At 39.6% G+C, this 19,441-nt stretch overlaps 1 protein-coding gene across 1 annotated transcript in view; it reads left to right on the plus strand.

Moving 5' to 3' along the window:
- Br140 (bromodomain-containing protein 140) overlaps positions 1-19,441 on the plus strand; it is a 203,612-nt gene that overhangs the window by 50,075 nt on the left and 134,096 nt on the right. Inside the window, exons 7-10 of the mRNA XM_068230481.1 lie at positions 4,018-4,213; positions 6,672-6,900; positions 9,512-9,683; positions 15,143-15,261. Of these exons, the coding sequence (XP_068086582.1) occupies positions 4,018-4,213; positions 6,672-6,900; positions 9,512-9,683; positions 15,143-15,261 (716 nt within the window). The remainder of the gene's footprint in view (positions 1-4,017; positions 4,214-6,671; positions 6,901-9,511; positions 9,684-15,142; positions 15,262-19,441) is intronic.

Below are 19,441 nucleotides of genomic sequence, written 5' to 3' on the forward strand. Positions count from 1 at the left end.
ATTAGGATTCACGGTAACAGTGGAGTGCAGTGGGGCTCTTACCTGGAGGTATGTTAAAAGTATAATGATGTTCTATTTTTTTTTATTAGTGATTTTAATGATTTGTAATTTGCCTTTATAGACGGCAAACGAGTAAATCTCGTGAAGAGATGATTTTGTTGGGTAGTATTGTGTATTTGCTCGATGTAAACGGCAAGCACTAAGTGGGTTGCATAATGATGTTCTATTTTTTATTAGTGATTTTAATGATGTGTAATTTGCCTTTGTAGACGGCAAACGAGTAAATCTCGTGAAGAGATGATTTTATTGGGTAGTATTGTGTATATTAGCTCTATGTAAACAGCAAGCACTAAGTGGGTTGCATTAGTGTTTATTTTTGTTGGTGTTTGTCACATATTAGTTCTTATTCTGGGAGTGAAGTCATAGAATCAAACTTAAAGTGAGTCTTTAGTCAGTGGAGTGAGGCTGAACCTGGCATGTTACCCAAATTTAAATTCAGGGGTTATATAGCAACAGGTAAGGTTATAAAGTAAGTCTGGAGCCTCGTCAGCCTGATGACCGTCCCCTTGGGAGAGGGAGTGGCTCGTTGCTCTACATAATTAAATATTCCTGCAATTGTTTTGCAGGTGGCGCCCATTATCCTTGTTATTTACACTTAGTTGAGTCAACGTTTATCTGTTCAGTATTTCAATAGCTTGCGGTAGTTACATTAAACACTCAGAAATGTAGAGTAATTGTGCAGCCGCAAGAAAATACAGCATAGGCCTAACTAAAGCCAATATTTGGCGTTAGCGTGAAGACAAAAAGCTAAAAAAAAATGCGTACTGTACAAAAAAAAAGCATTCAGTGGTCCGCAACAGGGACGCTTTGAAGAAGTCAAAGATGAAATAGTGAGGTATATGCATGAAAAACGCAAGGGCGGAATGTTTTTCTACGTCCGCGATTAGGCCTATACATCACTAGTTGATGAATTTGGCCGAAGCTGGCAAGCGAGACATGCGTGTAGCGGTAGCCGGTTATATCTGACACTGAGTAAAAGTAACAGTTTTATAGACAACAAGAATAATTTCCTGATGGATCGTCGTAATGTAGAGGCGCCTGGAATAGGTAAAGCCGGCAAATTTTAACTGGTTATCTTCGGTATTATGATGCCAATGTTAAGTTAATGGCCCTTAAGCTCGAGGAAATAAAGAATAATTGTGCAGCCACAAAAAAATATACGGCATGACGAAAGTCAATGTTCGGCGTCTAAAAATAGTCTAAAAATGCAAAGGCCTACTGTACAACAAAGGCATTCATCTGATTTTACAAAGTACTTTTTGAGCCTGATTTAAATTTTTTGAAGGAAAAAGCGGGATTCATCTTGGATTCGGAGAAATATGGTACTATATTTTTTTTCAGAATGTCATTAAACATACACTTTCACATAGTATCAGATTTCGAAAAATAACAAACAAATAAGCCGTAGTGTGGATATCATCTGCGGAAACGCAAGTTTTGAACAAACTGATTGCCGTTTCATACCGATTTTTATATGCATGGGGGGTTTTCCGACTTTTATACAAAATCGGATATAACGACAATCCGCTATAGCGAGTAAATTTTTCGACGTTGTGAATTCTCGCTATAACGGACTTCTACTGTACTTGAAATGATCTACTTATTCCAGTTTTGTTTTCCCAACTTGATATTCTTAGGTTTCTTACCTTCTGACATCAATTTAGTCTTGGAAAGGCTGATTTTCATATCATACTCATTGCACCTGTTTTCAAGTTCGAAGATAGTACAGCCAAAACTGGGTAGGACACTTTTGCGGGGACCGAAAAAAAAGTTGTAAAGAGGGAAGTGCTAAAATATTAAAAAGAATTATGCTGTTAAATTTAAGGTTTACAATTAAAATAGAATTATAATAATAATTAAAATATTATAATAAATTATAATAAATGCAATAAAGAAAGAAATAATACATTTTAAGACACCAACATAGTAAACCATCAAAGAAAAACGTTCTTAGAGATGCAAACTATACACGTTGCTTACAATTATATTTTAAGTTATCGTAGAACTGAATGGTTCAGAGTTGAGACAGACTTAAGACAGGGAAGTGTATTGTCTCCCTTACTCTTCGTTATCATTGTGGATAGAATTCTACATAATATCAAGGAGAAGATGATGGATGAGCAAATAAAGTCTCAGCTTTTTGCTGATGACATTGTAGTTTGGGGAGATAATAAGTAGGAAGTACAGACACAGGTTGATTTATGGAATGAGGAGATAAGAAATTTTGGAATGAAGATTTGTACTGTGAAAATTAAGACTTTGATCGTAACAAGAGGTGACAGAAAATCCAGGGAAGTGATAAAAATAGGAAATTAACCTCTTGAAGTAGTGAGAAACTTTAAATATTTAGGCAGCGTGATATCACAAGATGGAAATTTGGATGGAAAAATTTATTTAAGAATACAGCAGTCTGCAAGTTTCTACCACTGTGCAAGAGACATTGTGTGGAACAGAGATGTGCCAATGAAGTGCAAGAAGGTTTTATACTCGACCTATTATAAACTTATACTGACCTTTGCTTCAGCAGACTGGACGTTAACTAAGTGGAACAAGATACAAGCAGCTGAAATGAGGTTCTTGAGGAGCATACAGGGAAAAACAAGACGTGATAGAACACGAAATGAAGAAATAAGGAGAAGCGCGGGAGTGTGTAAACTTCAAGAAGAGATTGATATCGTAAAGCTAAAATGGTTTGGACATATGATGAGAATGCCTGGAGAGAATACCAAATGGAACATTCATGGATACAGAGACTGGAAAGAGACCTAGGGGATGTCCAAGAATGAGATGGAGAAGCTCTCTTGTGGACTGTATTGTAAATAGAGGACTCGATAGCCATAAGTACTAGAAGAGGAGTGGTGGAAAGATTGAGTAAGGTGGTGGGCTTTGGTACTCTACCCTACCCAGAGAGGATCCAGAAAAGGGAATGCATGAATAAGGAGAAGAAGAAAGTAGGACTATTCAATATCTGGGCGATTTGCATGCGTTTCATGTGTGGATTAGCATCCACTTTCTCAGTAAACTTTAATTTTTCATCATTTATAAATCTGTCCAGCTTTCTTCTTCTCCATTACAGAATTTCCTGCAAACGACTATTCTTATGTACAGTAGGCCTAATTTACATATGTTGTTACACAATTAACTTATGAATGTAAAATGAAGCACCAACACGCCACACAAGCTACTGTTGCGTGATCCAAACAAACACATACCCACATCAAAGATTGGCTTGAGACTGATGCTCCCTGCAGCCTTAGGCCGCCACACTAGGGCCGTGAAATTAAGATCTCTACCAAATCCTTACCCAGGCCAGTTGTTGCTGGCACATTGTGCACGCAACGTGGCCGGGGGCACTAATTTAAATTTTTAATGGTGGGAGTTACAAACATACTAAAGAGTGATGTAAATGTGCTATACAGGTTTATTTAGCATATATTTAATAGGACGTGGACTGGGACTTCGGAATAATGACGTAATACCAAGGAAACACGCTAGACAGGAACGTCTTGAACAAGTCGTCAGAATAGGCCAAACTGCTTACTATATTTTCGTCTAAATGAATCCCTCCCTGCTCCTTTATACCTTTCAGCCCATGTACACTGTGAACAACAAAGGTGAAAGAGTACAGCCTTGTTTAACCCCTTGTAAGTACCTTGAACCAAGAGCTCATTCTACCATCAATTCTCACTACAGCACAATTGTTAGCAGAGATGTGTTTTGATTGGTTCTAATAATCTACTCGTATCCCCCAGTATGGCTACCGGTAATTACTCTGGATAACTGAAGTTTTAATATAATTAAGTTTAGAGAGTAAGAGAAGTAAGGCTTGTTTTTAAAGATTGATGTGTAAGTGGTACTTCAGTCATAGGTGCTCAAAAAATAAACTTGGAGGGGTATAACACAGTCTGTAGTGAAATGCAGAAATATTTCATTGTAATTTCTTGTTCCTTCCTATAGGTGTTCCTCGAGCCCATCGACAGCATCGAAACAATTCCTCCGGCTCGCTGGAAGCTGACGTGCTACATTTGTAAACAGCGAGGTGTGGGGGCCTGTATCCAGTGTCACAAGACCAACTGTTACGCTGCCTTCCATGTCACTTGTGCACAACAAGCAGGCCTCTTCATGAAGATGGACACTGTCAGGGACTCGACAAGTAAATATACCTTCCCTTCTCACAGCCATAGATAGCGTATATGTATTCCAGAAGAGTCAGTTTTATGACGCCTCAATCCCTCACCTTCTAGCTACTTTGGAGTTGTGTGAAAAGAATTAACAGAACGGACTTCGAAGAAGGTGGTATCGCTTCTTCTTCTTCTTCTTAATCTTCTTCTTCTTCTTCTTCTTCAGCTTCATTATTCCCAACACCAAGCGGGCCTGCTGGTGCAGATTAACTTTCTCCAATTGTTCCTTCCTGCAACCAGGTTTTCCTCACAGTTCAAATCTATCATATCCTCCTTTATATGTGGATTGGAACTTTAATAGTGGCAATATTGCTGTGGATGTGAAATGAAATGGAATTAATTATTGTCACTTCTCCCACATGTTACTCTGTGCCTAACCTACCTCATTGTAAATGGAATCGCCCACTCGTTGAAACACGACAGTGACGTGGCGAGAATAAGCCAGTCCTGTGTGCGTTGCCTCTCTAATGTTGTGTACTGTATTCACCATGGTTATGAAACAGGAAAATTCAGTGAGCCTGTGGCTGTACAGCTAGACATTATCATGAAGGTTTCCATGAAGCATGTGATGAAACAGTGTTTGCATACAGAACAGTAGCTAGGTGGATTAGAGCTTCCAATAAGGGTCGCTAAGCACAGAAGACATGGCTCGGCCAAGTCACCCTAGTATCAGTGAAGAGGAATTGCAGGCTCGTGACGCGCTGTTAGATCGACGTCAGGCAGTTCATGAGTTAAGTCACAAGACATACACTACTGTGCTGCTTATTTTAAAGAAGTGCCTGACAGTGCGGAAAATTGCTCGTCTGTGGGTTCCACATGACTCGGGAGTTCATCTATGGTTATGGTGTGACACCGCTCAAACTTACTTTGAGAGCTATGGTCGTGAATGAGATGATTTCTTATACTGTATTATTGTACTTGATGAAATGTGGGCTTGGTTGTAGATATATAAGCTTCCATGGAATATTAAAAAGTGGGAAAGATTCATACTATGAAGACAAAGTTGGAATTCAAGATCAAAAATTGGGGCAAATATTGTTTACAGCAACAGGGATTCATAATTAGAATAATGTACCCATGGAGACATTCGATAAATTTCCAACTTCCTTGAAATCGTTTCAGAAAGGGCCAGGTAAGCTGTTGATATGGAATCTGTCATTTGGGTGAAAATCCTTAACCCTAGAACTGCGGACCATCTTTCTGGAAGACGGTGCACTGTTTTGTCAAGTGCGATCGTCTTTCTGACAGACTGTGTCTTTCTTCTGCCATAGATTTATAACTGGATGCCAGATTTTGCTAATATAGATACCAGTAAAATACTGATAATTTTATCTTCACTTTTGAAAATCTTTGAAAAACAAGCAACAGTATGGAGAAGTTTATTTAGCTGTTGTAGAATTGAAAGTACTTTCATACATTCTTAGAATCAAGATGGCAGCCAACTTTGTTGACTATTTTGAAATCAAGCGCCTGATTTCCGAAGATCTTAGTAACAGTACTGATGGTGACAGCGATTGTGTTAATTCTGACGAGGAAATTATTCCTGAAAGTAGTGAAAGTGACAGCAAAGTACGAGATGCCTCGTAAGTAATGGAAAATTCCGATAACCGGAATGATATTGAAATCGGTGCAGGTTATATTATTATTGGAGTACATCAATATTTAAGAAACCAGTGAAGGGATAAGTGTGAACTGTTGAAAATTGTTTATACTGTTGTAAATACTTTGATCGCAACACAACAAAATAAAGAAACTGCCCTATGAAAACTAAGATAAGCTATTCGAAATTCGTGAAAAGAACTCAAAATCAGTTTCGAGAAAAAAATGTGTTAAATGAAAAGTGAAGAATTATGCAGGGAAAATATAAGAACATACCTGTGCATGTCATGTTTAAGGAATAAATTATCTCTGAGAAATTATTTTCCTAGAGCAAAATATTTCGACAGTTCCATTCGTTCAAACAAATTATTGTATATTTCGACAGTTAGAAATCGTGACAATTTTTAAAATTATTTCTGAGATCTTCATGTAGATCAATCTTTCAGCTTTCTATTGGTGTATTTATTGGGGTTAATATGAGTTTACGGGTATGATTTTATTTTTGTAGTATATATTGAGGAAAATAACTTCAGCATTTGGCAGATAAACCTGCAGCGGTTCTAAGGTTAATACAGATCAGTATTGATTTATTTTATTTATCTATTTATTACTTATTTATTACCTTTTTTTATTTACTTATCGATTGTGTGGCAACTTTGATGTGTTTTGTCGTCCTTGCCTTGAATCGTTGACCACTTAGAGCTCTGTCGCCAATGGTTGTATAATGGTTAATTTTACAAATTTGCATGTTATTTACAGCTGTTACAGCAAGTCAAATATCTCTAGTGTATTCTTGAAGCTGAAATTCTTAAGGAGGTATTCTGTGTTCAGCCGCAGCCATTGAGCCTGGGCCTGTGATGGTGCAGAAGACGGCCTACTGCGACGCGCACACTCCTCCAGAGGCAGACTCTCGACCGCGACCTCAACCTTCGAAACTAGCATCTCCGCAAGATGCCGCTAATGAGGAGTCACGTCAGAAGATGAAGAAGGCCCGCCGTCTTCTGGCCAAGAAACGATCGTCCGTACCTGTCATCTCCATCCCCACCATTCCGCCAGAAAGGTTAGTAATTTGTGAGCTAAGCTCAGCATTGGTTGTAAAATGGCCTCGTTTAACATTTAACAAGACTTAACAGTAGATTTCATATTACGATACACAGTCAAAACCATTTTAAACTACTCCGAAGGGACAGCCAATTAACCCTCGGTATAAACAATGGTCGCACAAACCTGTTTCTTTTTGTTTTCTTGATAAAAATGTCATATCTGTAATTTTTATGCTGCACACTTAAATGATTAATTAATAAAATGAAGTTAGAACTTCAAAAAAACATAAGTGAAATAAGTACTGCATTTGCAATACAGTATGTGTGGAGTGAGACTCAGAGGAATTATTCTTCTAATGTTTACACAGTACGTACAGCAATAATATGTCAGCAGAATATAAAATAATCAGTGAGGAAACCTTCTACAGGGCTGCCAGCAATGGGGTTCAAAGTCACTCTCACCCTTTGTGGGAGGGGGGTGCAGACGAAGAATACAGCCACGGTATCCCCTGCCTGTCGTAAGAGGCGACTAAATGGGCGATCAAGGGGGTGATTGAATTAGGCCCATGAAACTACTTGTGATTAGTACCATCACGCGGGGAAAGCCATGAGTCGCCTTTACTTGCGAGTAGTACCACTCTGTTAGGTACACAATAGGTTTGTGATTAGTCGCAGCAGAGAGTGGTTCATTGTGGGTTTCCAGTACCTGTGATTAGTACCGCTATTATGTGGAACACCACAGGCTTACATTGCCTGTGATTTGTACCATTCTGTGAGAAACATCACGGGTCTGGGCTTTGCCTGTGATTAGTACCACTATTTGCGGAACATCACGGGCTTACTTTGCCTGTGATTTGTACCATTCTGTGAGAAACATCACGTGTCTGGGCATTGCCTGTGATTAGTACCACTATATGAGCGACAGTGTTGGTCTGCGTTGCCTTTGGTTAGTACCCACTATGTGAGGAACACCACGGGATAGTACGAGTCACTGTGATTAATTCATCAATGTGAGTTGCACCACGGGTTTGCGTTGCCTATGAGTGGCGCCATTATGTGAGAAACACCATAGTTCTGGGTTACCTGTACGACGTACAATACTTGTGAGTAGTACCATAATGTTTGGAACACTCTGAGTTTATGCTACCTTTGATTAGTACTGCAACTTGAGAAATACCATAGTTCCACTTTACTAGCGATAAGTGCCATTATGAGGCACCGTTGACCTGGATATTAAACCCATTAGACAACAAGTATCATTGATTCAGGATTGTGCTTTGGAATCAGTCCGTTGGTCAGTAATATAGTTTCTGTGATGGAGACGCATTGCGAGTCGGATCCACTTATTTTTAAAAATTCATATTCATTCATTCTTCATCATCATGTTTTGAATTCTGGTCAATGGATGAATTTTGTATTTTTCAATTGTCATTGCATTTTGTCTCGTTTCGTACCATTAGGGGCCAATGACCTAGATGTTAGGCCCCTTTAAACAACAAGCATCATCGAACTCACTGTCTCTCGAATGCAAGCTGATAGCTATGTGACCCAAACCGTGCGGCAATTTGCTCGTTATTATGAATCCTTAATCTTGAACATCCATATCTTCTCGGCCTCTAATGAGTTTCTTTCTGATTCCCAGCTTCATTGGAAGTAATCTTGACAGATCGTATGTCTTGATGTCAGTTTCCTCTCTCCTTTTCTTACTTTGCAAGTCTGTGGGAATCCTTGTGTAGTTACGTGGTGGAGATCCTTTGTGAATGCGTTAGATGAATATAGAATTTTCTTGCATAGTTCTCCTCCTTGCCACACTCCTAACATGTATACATTATAACATACACCTTGCCTTTATGCATTGTCTTCTCACCTCTTATCCACAGCTTCGCTTGTGCAGTTTTGGTCGGTGAGCTGTCAGCTTGAATTTGGGAAGTTGTGGGTTCAACCCCCACCGTTGGCAGTCCTGAGTTTGGTTTTCTGTGGTTTCCCATTTTTACACGAGGCAAATGCTGAGGCTGTATCTTAATTAAGGCCATGGTCGCTTCCTTTCCACCCCTAGCCTTTTCTCTATCCCACCATAAGCCATAAGACCTGTGTGTGTCGGTGCGACATAAATACATTTTATTAATGAGGAGAGTCCATCTATTTGAAGAGAACAGGACTGGACCAGGTGGATGACAGAGAGGTGGTGAGAAGAAAAGAGAAGTTTTGTGTCTATCTTCCAGACTGACCCCACTCATGGTTGAAAACTATGCTAAATGGATACTTGGTGAATCTGTGAATTATTATTATTATCATCATTCAGGAAGTCATCCCTCTTCGTCTTTCATTTTAACCATTACCCTTTTGAAAAGAGACACTCGTCCACACCATGCAAATGGAATTTGAGTTTGAATGTAATTTAAGAATGAGAATTATACCGAGCTGTGAGAATAAGATTCAATGTATATTTGAGTGTGTTTTCTTTAGTTTTTTAATTATATATACTGCTCATTATAAAATATTAATTTCAAGAAAATAAATGCTCATGCTGCATTGTTACATGTTACAGTATGTAAACTAAAATAATTTTAGTTTTTTTATTTTGTTATCAGTTTTGAGCAATGTTACTAATCAAGATCATGTTACCAGGATCCAGGAGATTGCCTCGCTGGTAAACATCCCCAAGAAGAGTCAGCTAATTCAGCGACTGATTGCCTACTGGACCCTCAAGCGACAGTTTCGTAACGGAGTGCCCCTGCTGCGACGCTTACAGAGTTCTCATCTCGCTCGCAGGGATGATCCTCGCCCCCTTCAAGAAGTGGTAAGTGACAGTTGTATAGCATAACAACTGAACTAGTGAATATTGCACTCGAATGTACTGTATTTACTCTTGTATATCTTGCCATCGTGTACAGTAGAACCTCGATAATTCGAAATCGGTTAATTCAAAATCCCACGTAATTCGAAGAAGCTCTCGTTCCCGGAAACGTGAGATACAGTTTTGCATGTTATTTAAATTGTTTAATTCGAAGTACGGATAATTCGTTATTCGAAGTACATTGTCGGCCCCATTACCGAAATTCAGACTTTTAATTCGAAACTGCCTTTACATTTTAAAACAATAGAATGTTACAGAGTAATTTCAACTCGAAATTTATCCGCATCATAATAGAACGCGTGTTCCGGAACGTGGAGGGGTAGCTTTCCGCACTTACACTCACTTCGGTGGGTCTACAGTGCGCTTCATGATTGCCAAGTTGAATGAAATCGGAATTTTTTGGTATTCAACCTTTTAAGGAACGCCGCAATATCACGCAACAGGCAGTGTGCGGGAAAACAGAATGCGCGAACACTGGCGATGCCGACAGCTGACGAAAAAGCATGGCTCATATAATAAATTCGTAGGCACCAAACAATACTGTCATTGCTGATGAAACTGCATTGCTTTATTTTAATGCGAGCCCAAACGGTCTTATGGTTTTAAAGGAGAAAGTGCCAGCCGGAGAATCGTACAAGGGTCCATGTGCAATTGCAATGCACATGGAAGTGAGAAACTTTATCCCCTCGTCATAGAAAAGTTCGATAAGCTACGTTTTAAGGGCGTCGGGCACTTTGCATCCCAGTACAAAGCATCTAAAAATGCAAACAGTACAGATATCCAAAAAATAATGCATTTGCACAGGGGAACCAGCATAATTTATCCTCGTCTTTGAATTGTGTGATTTTTTTTCCTTCGTTGCATGAGGTTATGTTCGCCAGTGATTTATCCAAGTGCATTATTTGAACATTGTAAATGCACCTTGTTGGATACATTTCGGAAACAGTTTTTCCATGGCATTGGAAAGGTTTAAACTGTGAATCGAGGTGATTGCATGTATTAATGGGTCTTAGAATACTTTGTGACGCAGCAAGTGTTTACATTTCATAAGTACAAGAGAAGTGCCATGGCGGGAAATCGTACAAGGATAGAGTCATAGGAAAGTTTGATTTGAAGGGCATCGGGTACTTTCTGTGTAAATACAAGGCATCTAAAATGCATACAGTATAGTACTCCAATGAATAAAGCACTTGCACATGGGAGCCAGCATAGATTTCTCCTCGTCTTTGAATCGTGCTCTTTTTTTTTTTTTTTTTTTTTTTTGTTGCGTGAGGTTATATTTGCCAGTGAGATATGCAAGTGCATTTGAATACTGTAAATGCACATTTTTGGATAAATTTTGGAAAGATTTATTTTTTCATGGCATTTGAAAGGTATAAACTGTGAATCAAGGTTAACTGCATGCAGTAACGGGCCTTAGAATATTTTGTAACGCGGTAAGGGTTGGTACTTCTGAATTGCAAATTGGCGGTTAATTCGAAATCATGTAATTCGAAGTCCGATTTTCGAGTCCCAACGACTTCGAATTAACAAGGTTTTACTGTATATCTGGCAGCCTAACATTTTTAATATAGAATTGACGGGGGAAAGTTTATCGCTGCTTATATCTTGCATTGGAGTTTCTTTGTTTGTTAGTATAATCACAACAAGGTACACCCTGCAGCGTGCATGCCTGTTTTCAGCTCAAGATTGAACTATGTCCCATAATCCTCTCCTTATCGTAATTGTAGCAGCTCTCTCTCCTTGTTTGGTGAAAGACAGATGTGTGATTCTGGATCCTAGGATATTCACTGGCCTAACGAGTTAGATAGAATTTGACAGTATAACAGTATACCAGTAAACAGTACGTGCATATAAGGTATAAGATGGAATCCAGTGTATTACAACACAGTAAGTTGCTTTTCAGCATGACTTTGCTTATAGGTGAGTAATGGAGAAGCGCTCAAACTTTAAGGCTAGTTTTAAATTTCAAGTGATTCAGTTTGCAGAGAATAAGGATAATAGTTCCCTGGTCTGAGAATTTAAAGTGACGGAGTTTAGTGTGCGGCACTACGGGCAAATACAGGATGTTGCTCTTGAAAACCCCAACAAATCAAGAAAAGCGTTCCAGGACCCAAAATATTATAGAAAGTTTTCTGAGGTCAAAAACGAACTGCTTCAGTACATGAAATGTTTACATGATGATGGATGTGGTGTTTCACACGAATTGCTACAATTTAAAGCAGGTGTGAAGTAGTCTGAGCTATCTGAGTTTCCATCATCCCCAGCGGCAACCTTCCCTCTTCCATCCACTTAACACAGCGGTGCCGTAACGCTGCACATTATGTACAGTTACTGCACACTGACTTCGCGCGCACGAAGGGCTTGGTAGGCATGTCCACTCTCGGGGAGAGACGTAATGTGGTGGGGAGCACTGATCGCAGAGTTAGCCCAGTGTATTGTATGAGTTTGACGGCTAGGGAACATAGCATACACGGTTCAGGATGGCAGTTCGTTGGAAGTGCTGTTGCAAACGCATTGCATTATGGAAAGTACATCAAAAAAAGAGAAGTGGAGAAAATTTACAATCCTTTAAAACAGAGTAGGGATTGCAGTTTTTTTTCACACCCAGCGGAAGCAATTCTAAATGCCTATTATGACATCAGACTATTGGCGGACACCGAAAATTTAGTTCTCGAGCATCACTATAACACTGTCCACAAAGAAATAGGTGAAGAACGAGAAGCAAAGCTTAGGGATCTGAAAACATATTTTAAGATTGAGTCTTCTGTGGCTCACAACCGCAGTATGTTCAATAGTGTCCTCCTCTCCTACTTTCAGGAAAATGATCTCGACATGCCAGCATTAAGAGCTAGTTGCAGTATAGCACTGAAAATACTGACAAAGCATTAATAAGATGCAATAGCATTTCGTATGTGATATCTTCTTAAATAGAATGTATTGTCACAGATTGACTCAAACCAGGACATATTGTATGTATTTGTATTTGTTTATTTTATATAATGTATAAACCACAATAAAGTAACATAATATAATAATAAAATAATGTGCAGTGTGAAATTTTCGGGCTCAGAAATGATAACTGCTACGACTAGATGACCGAGGTGTAGTAGAGTCGAGTCGGTCACGCTGGGAGGAGCAGTTCTGGAGGGGTGGCAACATAATGTGCAAGCAAGAGGCCAGCTCATCGCACAGCGTAACAGTGTGCTGCAGAGGTGCGACATTCATGGCCACCACTGTCTTAACCTGTACAAACAGGTTCCGATTTCCTTCCTGTTGTCCTCATTTCTTACTCTGTCATTTCAGTCTTTCTTGAAAATTTCATTTTACTCACCTGGATTTTATTCTCCTGTCTTTTTTGTCAGTGCCCAGGTCTTGGTTGCATATGCCAGTACACCTTATACATCTCTTGACACTTCATTTTTACTTCCTTCCTCCCTCCAAACCAGGTTCCCTGTTGAGTCCTTTTACTCATCTCCAAATCCAGCTCTGCGTTCTGCATCAGTTTACTTCCCCAATACTCGAAGCTCTCAATAATTTCAAGGTTTTGTCCCTTTATTTTTATAATTCCCTTCCCTTTCTCCTCTAGTCAACATCATTGTCCTACAAGTTTCCACACATCGCGCGAGTTGGCCGTGTGGTTAAACACGCACAGCTGTGAGCTCGTATCCGGGAGATAGTGGGTTCGAATCCCACTGTCGGCAGCCCTGAAGATGGTTTTCCGTGGTTTCCCATTTTCACACCAGGCAAATGCTGGGGCTGTACCTTAATTATGGCCACGGCTGCTTCTTTCCCATTCCTGGGCCTTTTCTGTCCTATCATCGCCATAAGATCTATCTGTGTCGGTGCGACATAAAGCAAATAGCAAAAAACATAGTTTCCATACTGAAAGCATTCCATAATAATTTTCAGCTATTATGGGCTTGAGGGACATGCAACAAATCAACCAAGTGGTCAGGCAGCAAGTGCAATTTTAGTTAATGGTAAAACTCACATTTCTGCACCTCCTGTGCATTGGCCTTGGCTACTGTTGCCCCCCACCCTAGATTCCTTAATATCCATCCAGCTTCCAAGCTCCATGTCCAATGTTTCTGTATGAAGTGTGTAATTAGGAAGCATCCATCACGCAAGGAGGGGTGAAGAATGAGCGAGGGGACAATTTTTACGGAATCCTTCAAGTTGAGTGTCCTATAATATACTGCCATACCTGCCACCTTTTACGGTTTGTCCATAAAATTTACTGAAAGACAGTGTGTTTTACGGATGAACTCTAATGTGTTAACGATTTTACATACCAAGATCTTTTTAAAATTCGCACCAGAACAAGCTTCTGCAAGCTGCCGATACAGGCTCTATGACCAGCGAATATTTGTTTCATCGCTCTGATTTAATTCATCCGATTGTTACAGTCTTCAGTTAGGAATACGCGATGCGTCCTCTATCCCAGTTGATCTATATCCATTTGTTTGTGTTGAAAGAGACTGACTCTTGGATAACCGTTCGCTTGTTCTTTGCGTTGATTCATTCGATAATAACCTTTACTGTCCTGTATAAAAGTAGTTCTTTCGTTCTTCACTACGAACTACAAAGCATAGGTCATGTTGTAGTTACGAAAAAACATGTGAATTATGTTCATCGCTTAATTTGCTTCATATTTATTACCACGTATTGCGAAGCTGAGGTTACGTAGTTGTGGAGTAACATGAATTGTGTTTGTTGCTTATTTTGTGTTATGATCATTGTTTATTGGTAATCGTGGGTAAATCTACAAAAGAAACATTATCATCAGGTGTTTAGGGAAACCTGTTCTTTGAGTTTCCCATGTATACTAAAATAGAGAAAAGGTGACAAATTGGTCTTTTGTACCGTGTGCTTTTGTGATATTAACATAGCACGTGGCAGGTAAAACAACCTGACTAATCATGTAAAGTATGTTAAACATCTTGGTAATTTGAAACCTAGCTGGGCTGAGTGGCTCAGACGGTTAAGGGCTGGCCTTCCGGCTCCAACTTGGCAAGTTCGATCCTGGCTCAGTCCGGTGGTATTTGAAGGTGCTCAAATACGTCAGCCGCGTGTCAGTAGATTTACTGGCACATAAAAGAACTCCTGTGGGACTAAATTCCGGCACCTCGGCGTCTCCAAAAACCGTGAAAGTAGCTAGTGGGACTTAAAAGCAAATAACATTATTAATTTGAAACCTAATCATGAAAGCTTAACTAAAGATCATGTATTCCATCATTCTATTAGATTTGGCAATGTAGAGTACTTTGTCTGGTCTGAGTGCCTCTAAATAGCAGTATTTGTGGTTCTATATTGCTCTGTAGGCTTAGTATAGAAAACATTTCTAATTTTACCTAGTAAAGGGTTTCTGGTATAGACATTGGTTTTATTTTTGTTGGCAGGGTGAGTTATACCGGCAGCTGAAATTCTGGCAGTGCTTGCGTCAAGATCTGGAGCGTGCCAGGCTGCTGTGCGAGTTGGTCCGTAAGCGGGAGAAGCTCAAGAAGGAGTACTGCAAAATGTAAGTTTATGTTAGACTCAGAAATATCACTTTATGCAAAATTCCAGTCATAAAATTAAGGCTTCCTCTCAGTAAATAATAATAGGAGGACTTTTTTTAATTAACTTGGCAATATTGTTGTACGTACTCCAGGAAACAGAACCAAGATGTGCGTATTCAAGATGTTCCTAGAACAGGAACAGCGCAGTTGGATTAAAATTCAGTGTGCTCACAGTTGAACTGCATGATTCTTTCTTTATTCATGTCAGAAGTATCACCCTTACTTACAGATATTTAAAATATATATATATATATATATCTACATCCCTACTATACAAATATACAGGTCTATTATACAGTCACAGATAAATCAACAGTTCAAGAGCTAGATAATTCTTGCCCTGTATTGGGCGACGTCAATAGTGTTGGGGGAGGCTGCAATGAAGTCTTTCATAGTTCACATTGAAGGACATAAAACACACTGACATAGATGTTGGATCGTCTGCTGCTCTCCACAATCACAACGTGATGAATCACTTGAGAAACTCCACTTCCGCAAATTTACTTTACAGGAGTCTGTTAAGGGCTTTCCATACTGTCCACTTCTCCTGGTGTCCACATGGAAGACTTTCCTTCGGCTCTATCCAGTTGGAAAGGTGGTTGATTCTTTCTTTCCACATTTTGACCCTAGCATTCTCTGCTTTCCCCTCAAGGTTAACTTATGTGCGTAGAAAACTTTTTCTAAATTTTAGCCTCTGTGTGGCTGGGTGGTATCCATAGAGGGGGTGTGCTTCTGAAGATGATGATTGGAGCCTTTCTTTGTTAGCTGCTACCTCCCTACGAATCTCACCGGGAGCAATACTAGCTAAAAGTCGGACCTTCTCAACGGGTGTAGGTTTCAGACATCCAGTAATTATCCTGCAGCTTTCGTTTGGAGCGATGTCGACCTGCTTCGTATGAGCTGACCAGTCTAGCAGTCAATAAACTGCATGATGGTGTCATGTAGGTCTTCATCAAACGTGCAAGGATTTGAAGTTGTCTTTCAGAATCGTGACACAGTAGGTCAAAGCCTTCATTGACGAATGACAGCATATTGCCTACATGCTGTGGCCAGGAGAAAAGGATCCCAATGGGATAATATGAATATTGGAAAGAAACAAACAAGTGTCGATTCAAGTCATATACATAGAGAGATACGAGAATCCTTTTCTCCTTTTGTGTTTGTCCTGTGTTCCTAATGTTTTTACCACCTGTACTTATCTTTGCTTATGTTCCTTCCATTTTCCTACACTTCCTGTGTCAAGACCGAAGATCTGTCAGAGTGTTGATGCTTACGGTCTTGACAAAGCTGAGGTGCCGAAACAAGCACATCGAGGGTGAGAAGAGATGGGTGTTGAAGAACTGGGATTGACGAAAGCCTATCTATTTGTTGATGGCAGTATATGAGGATTGTCCTTGTCTCTTGTTTCTGTTGCTCCCTCTTCACATACTGACCTGTCTTTATATTCTTCCTATTTTGTGTTCCTTTTCTTCTTCCTCCTATCTATCTGCCTTGAATCGACACTTGTGTATTCCTTTCCAATACTCAGTATTTATTAATTATCTTACAAATCTGATACAGTGAAGCCTCATTAGTGCGTTCCTCATCAACATGTTTTCCCGCTTAGCTTGTTGTAAATTCGAAGTCCTTATTCTCATCGTATGAGGGGCATTCAATATGTAATGCAACACATATTTCTCGACCAATATCAGTTTAAAAAGATTGTCATTTTGTTTGGGACATCTTTAAATATTCTCGCTGCCTCTGTGGATCCGTGGTAGAGTGTCGGCCTCTGGATCCCAAGATAGCGGGTTCAAACCCGGCAGAGGTAGTCGGATTTTTGAAGGGCGGAAAAAAAGTCCATTCGACACTCCATGTCGTACGATGTCGGCATGTAAAAGATCTCTGGTGATACATTTGGTATTTACCCGACAAAATTAATTAAATCTCAGCCATAGACGCCCAAGAGAGATCCGGTTCACTCTAGGTCCGCTAGATGGCAGACAGAGTAAGCCGGAACGTCGAAATTGACGAGCAGACAGCCAGATGGCGTCAAATCGAAATGTCTGCAAACGGTAGCTGAGGCCATACGATTATTATTATTATTATTATTATTATCTCGTAGTGTTTCATTTATATCCAGTGGGTGGCAGCGCTGTAACTAGCTTGCAAAATGGCGTCTGTAACGGAGGTGCATACCAAACAGAGAACAATTGTTGAGTTACTTTTGGCGGAAAACCAGGGCATCACAGATATTCATAGCCGCTTGCAGAATGTCTGCGGAGACCTGGTAATGGACAAAAACCGTGTGAGTCGTTGGGCGAGGCGTGTTTCTTCATCCACCCTACAGCCCGGATCTCGCGCCTTCTGATTCCCACCTGTTTGGTCCAATGAACTATGCACTACAATACAAGGATAATGGAGAAGTTATCAATGCAGCACTGCATTGGCTCCAACATCGACCAGTCGAGTGGTACCATGCAGGCATACAGGCCCACACAGTACAGTGGCGTAAGGCCGTAGCATTGAACGGAGATTGTGTTGAAGAATAGGGTATTGTAGCAAAAGGATTGGGGAATAATATGGTGTATTTGAATCCTCAGTAAAACCATCCTGCTTTATTTAAAATAAAAAAAAAGTGTTGCATTATATGTTGAACTCCTTTCGTATTAAATATTTATAAAAATGCCCATTTATAAAAATACCTTGTGTATGGTATCATGAATTTTTGCTATTACCTCTTAGTACGATCACATATTTCCTAGCTCTGAAATTTTTATTTGTAATCCCTTGTGAAAGAAACATGATTTCCAACTCGGGTAAGAGCCACAACCACACTTGCATGATTACGGGAAAAGGCCTTGAATTTCTGAACTTAACAGGATAAGTTACACCTTTGGGGAACAAGCCATTAACCCAGGAATATTCAGTTTTGTTTCCCGGTTAACAGCAAGATTGCTGATTAACACAGGGAGCCTATAGCTTTATTTCGCATTCAATTCAGAAATTAGAAATTTAAAATGTGTTGAGTGTTACAGTGAAGTGTAGTGAATATTTGCCGCGTGATAGCCTAGTTATGGATACGGAAAAGTCTTGAAATTCCTTACTAATGAAGACAAAATCTTTCAGAAAGTGGATTGGCATCTGCATCTTTACTGACTCAGTATTGATATTTATGCACGCAGAGGTATCGCAAAGGTTGAAACTATCACCTTCGAGTTTTGACTCAATTACTCGTGTTGGTCGAAGTTTTGTCAGATTCAAAATGCCGGCCAAAGTCATTCCTCTGAGTGTAACCTCCAATTTATTGTTTAAGAGTGTGACCAGAAAATAATGTTTAAAAACCCACTGGTCCAAAATAAAAGACTTCTTACTAACATTCGTTACCATAGAAAGTGTGTGATCCGCAATAATACTTTGATATTTTTATTGCCCCTTGTGCAAATGTTTTCATATTTGTTGTCCGGTGTTTTACTCAGTGTAGTATTCTTTTATAAGCTGCAGTGGAAAAGGTGTTGATGTATGTTCCCTCATGGTTTTCATACCTTTTAATACAGTGGAACATCGATTATCCGTTCCTGGAAACTACGTTTTCCTGGAATATGCGTTCAAATTACGTAGTCCTGTGAGCATCATAATTAAATCCCATTGTAAAAATCTCGCATTGTCTGTTCCTCAAATAAACGATTTCCCGGATCAACCGTCCGGAAATTCCAGTCCCATCAACGCTAAATCCTAGATCAATCGTATTTTAATAAACTGTATCTCACGAAAGGATGGCTATAGCATACTTATGGATCTTCTCGTTAATGCCCCGTATTTCCGATAATTAGAGCAAGTACTGTACCAGTACTGGAAAAGCGATTGGCGGTGAACTTACATAAGAGACCGTCTTAGCACCACAGTCGGTTGGTATTGTTTAGAGAATCTCGGAAAATCATAAAACAGAGAGTGGCCACTACAATTGTAAGGAGACACGGCGCATTTTGACAGCTCTGCTTGAAGACGGAACGTGTTTCGTCAAATGTTCACACTTATAAAACATCCACATTATGTTTATATTTTTACATTTTTTAGATCGTACTACCGAACAGGCAAGAATCAAAACTGCTCCTTCTTAACACAAATGTAGTATTTTAATATTATTGTACACGATTATGT

Source organism: Anabrus simplex, chromosome X, assembly GCF_040414725.1.
Source record: "Anabrus simplex isolate iqAnaSimp1 chromosome X, ASM4041472v1, whole genome shotgun sequence".
NCBI classification, from domain to species: domain Eukaryota; kingdom Metazoa; phylum Arthropoda; class Insecta; order Orthoptera; family Tettigoniidae; genus Anabrus; species Anabrus simplex.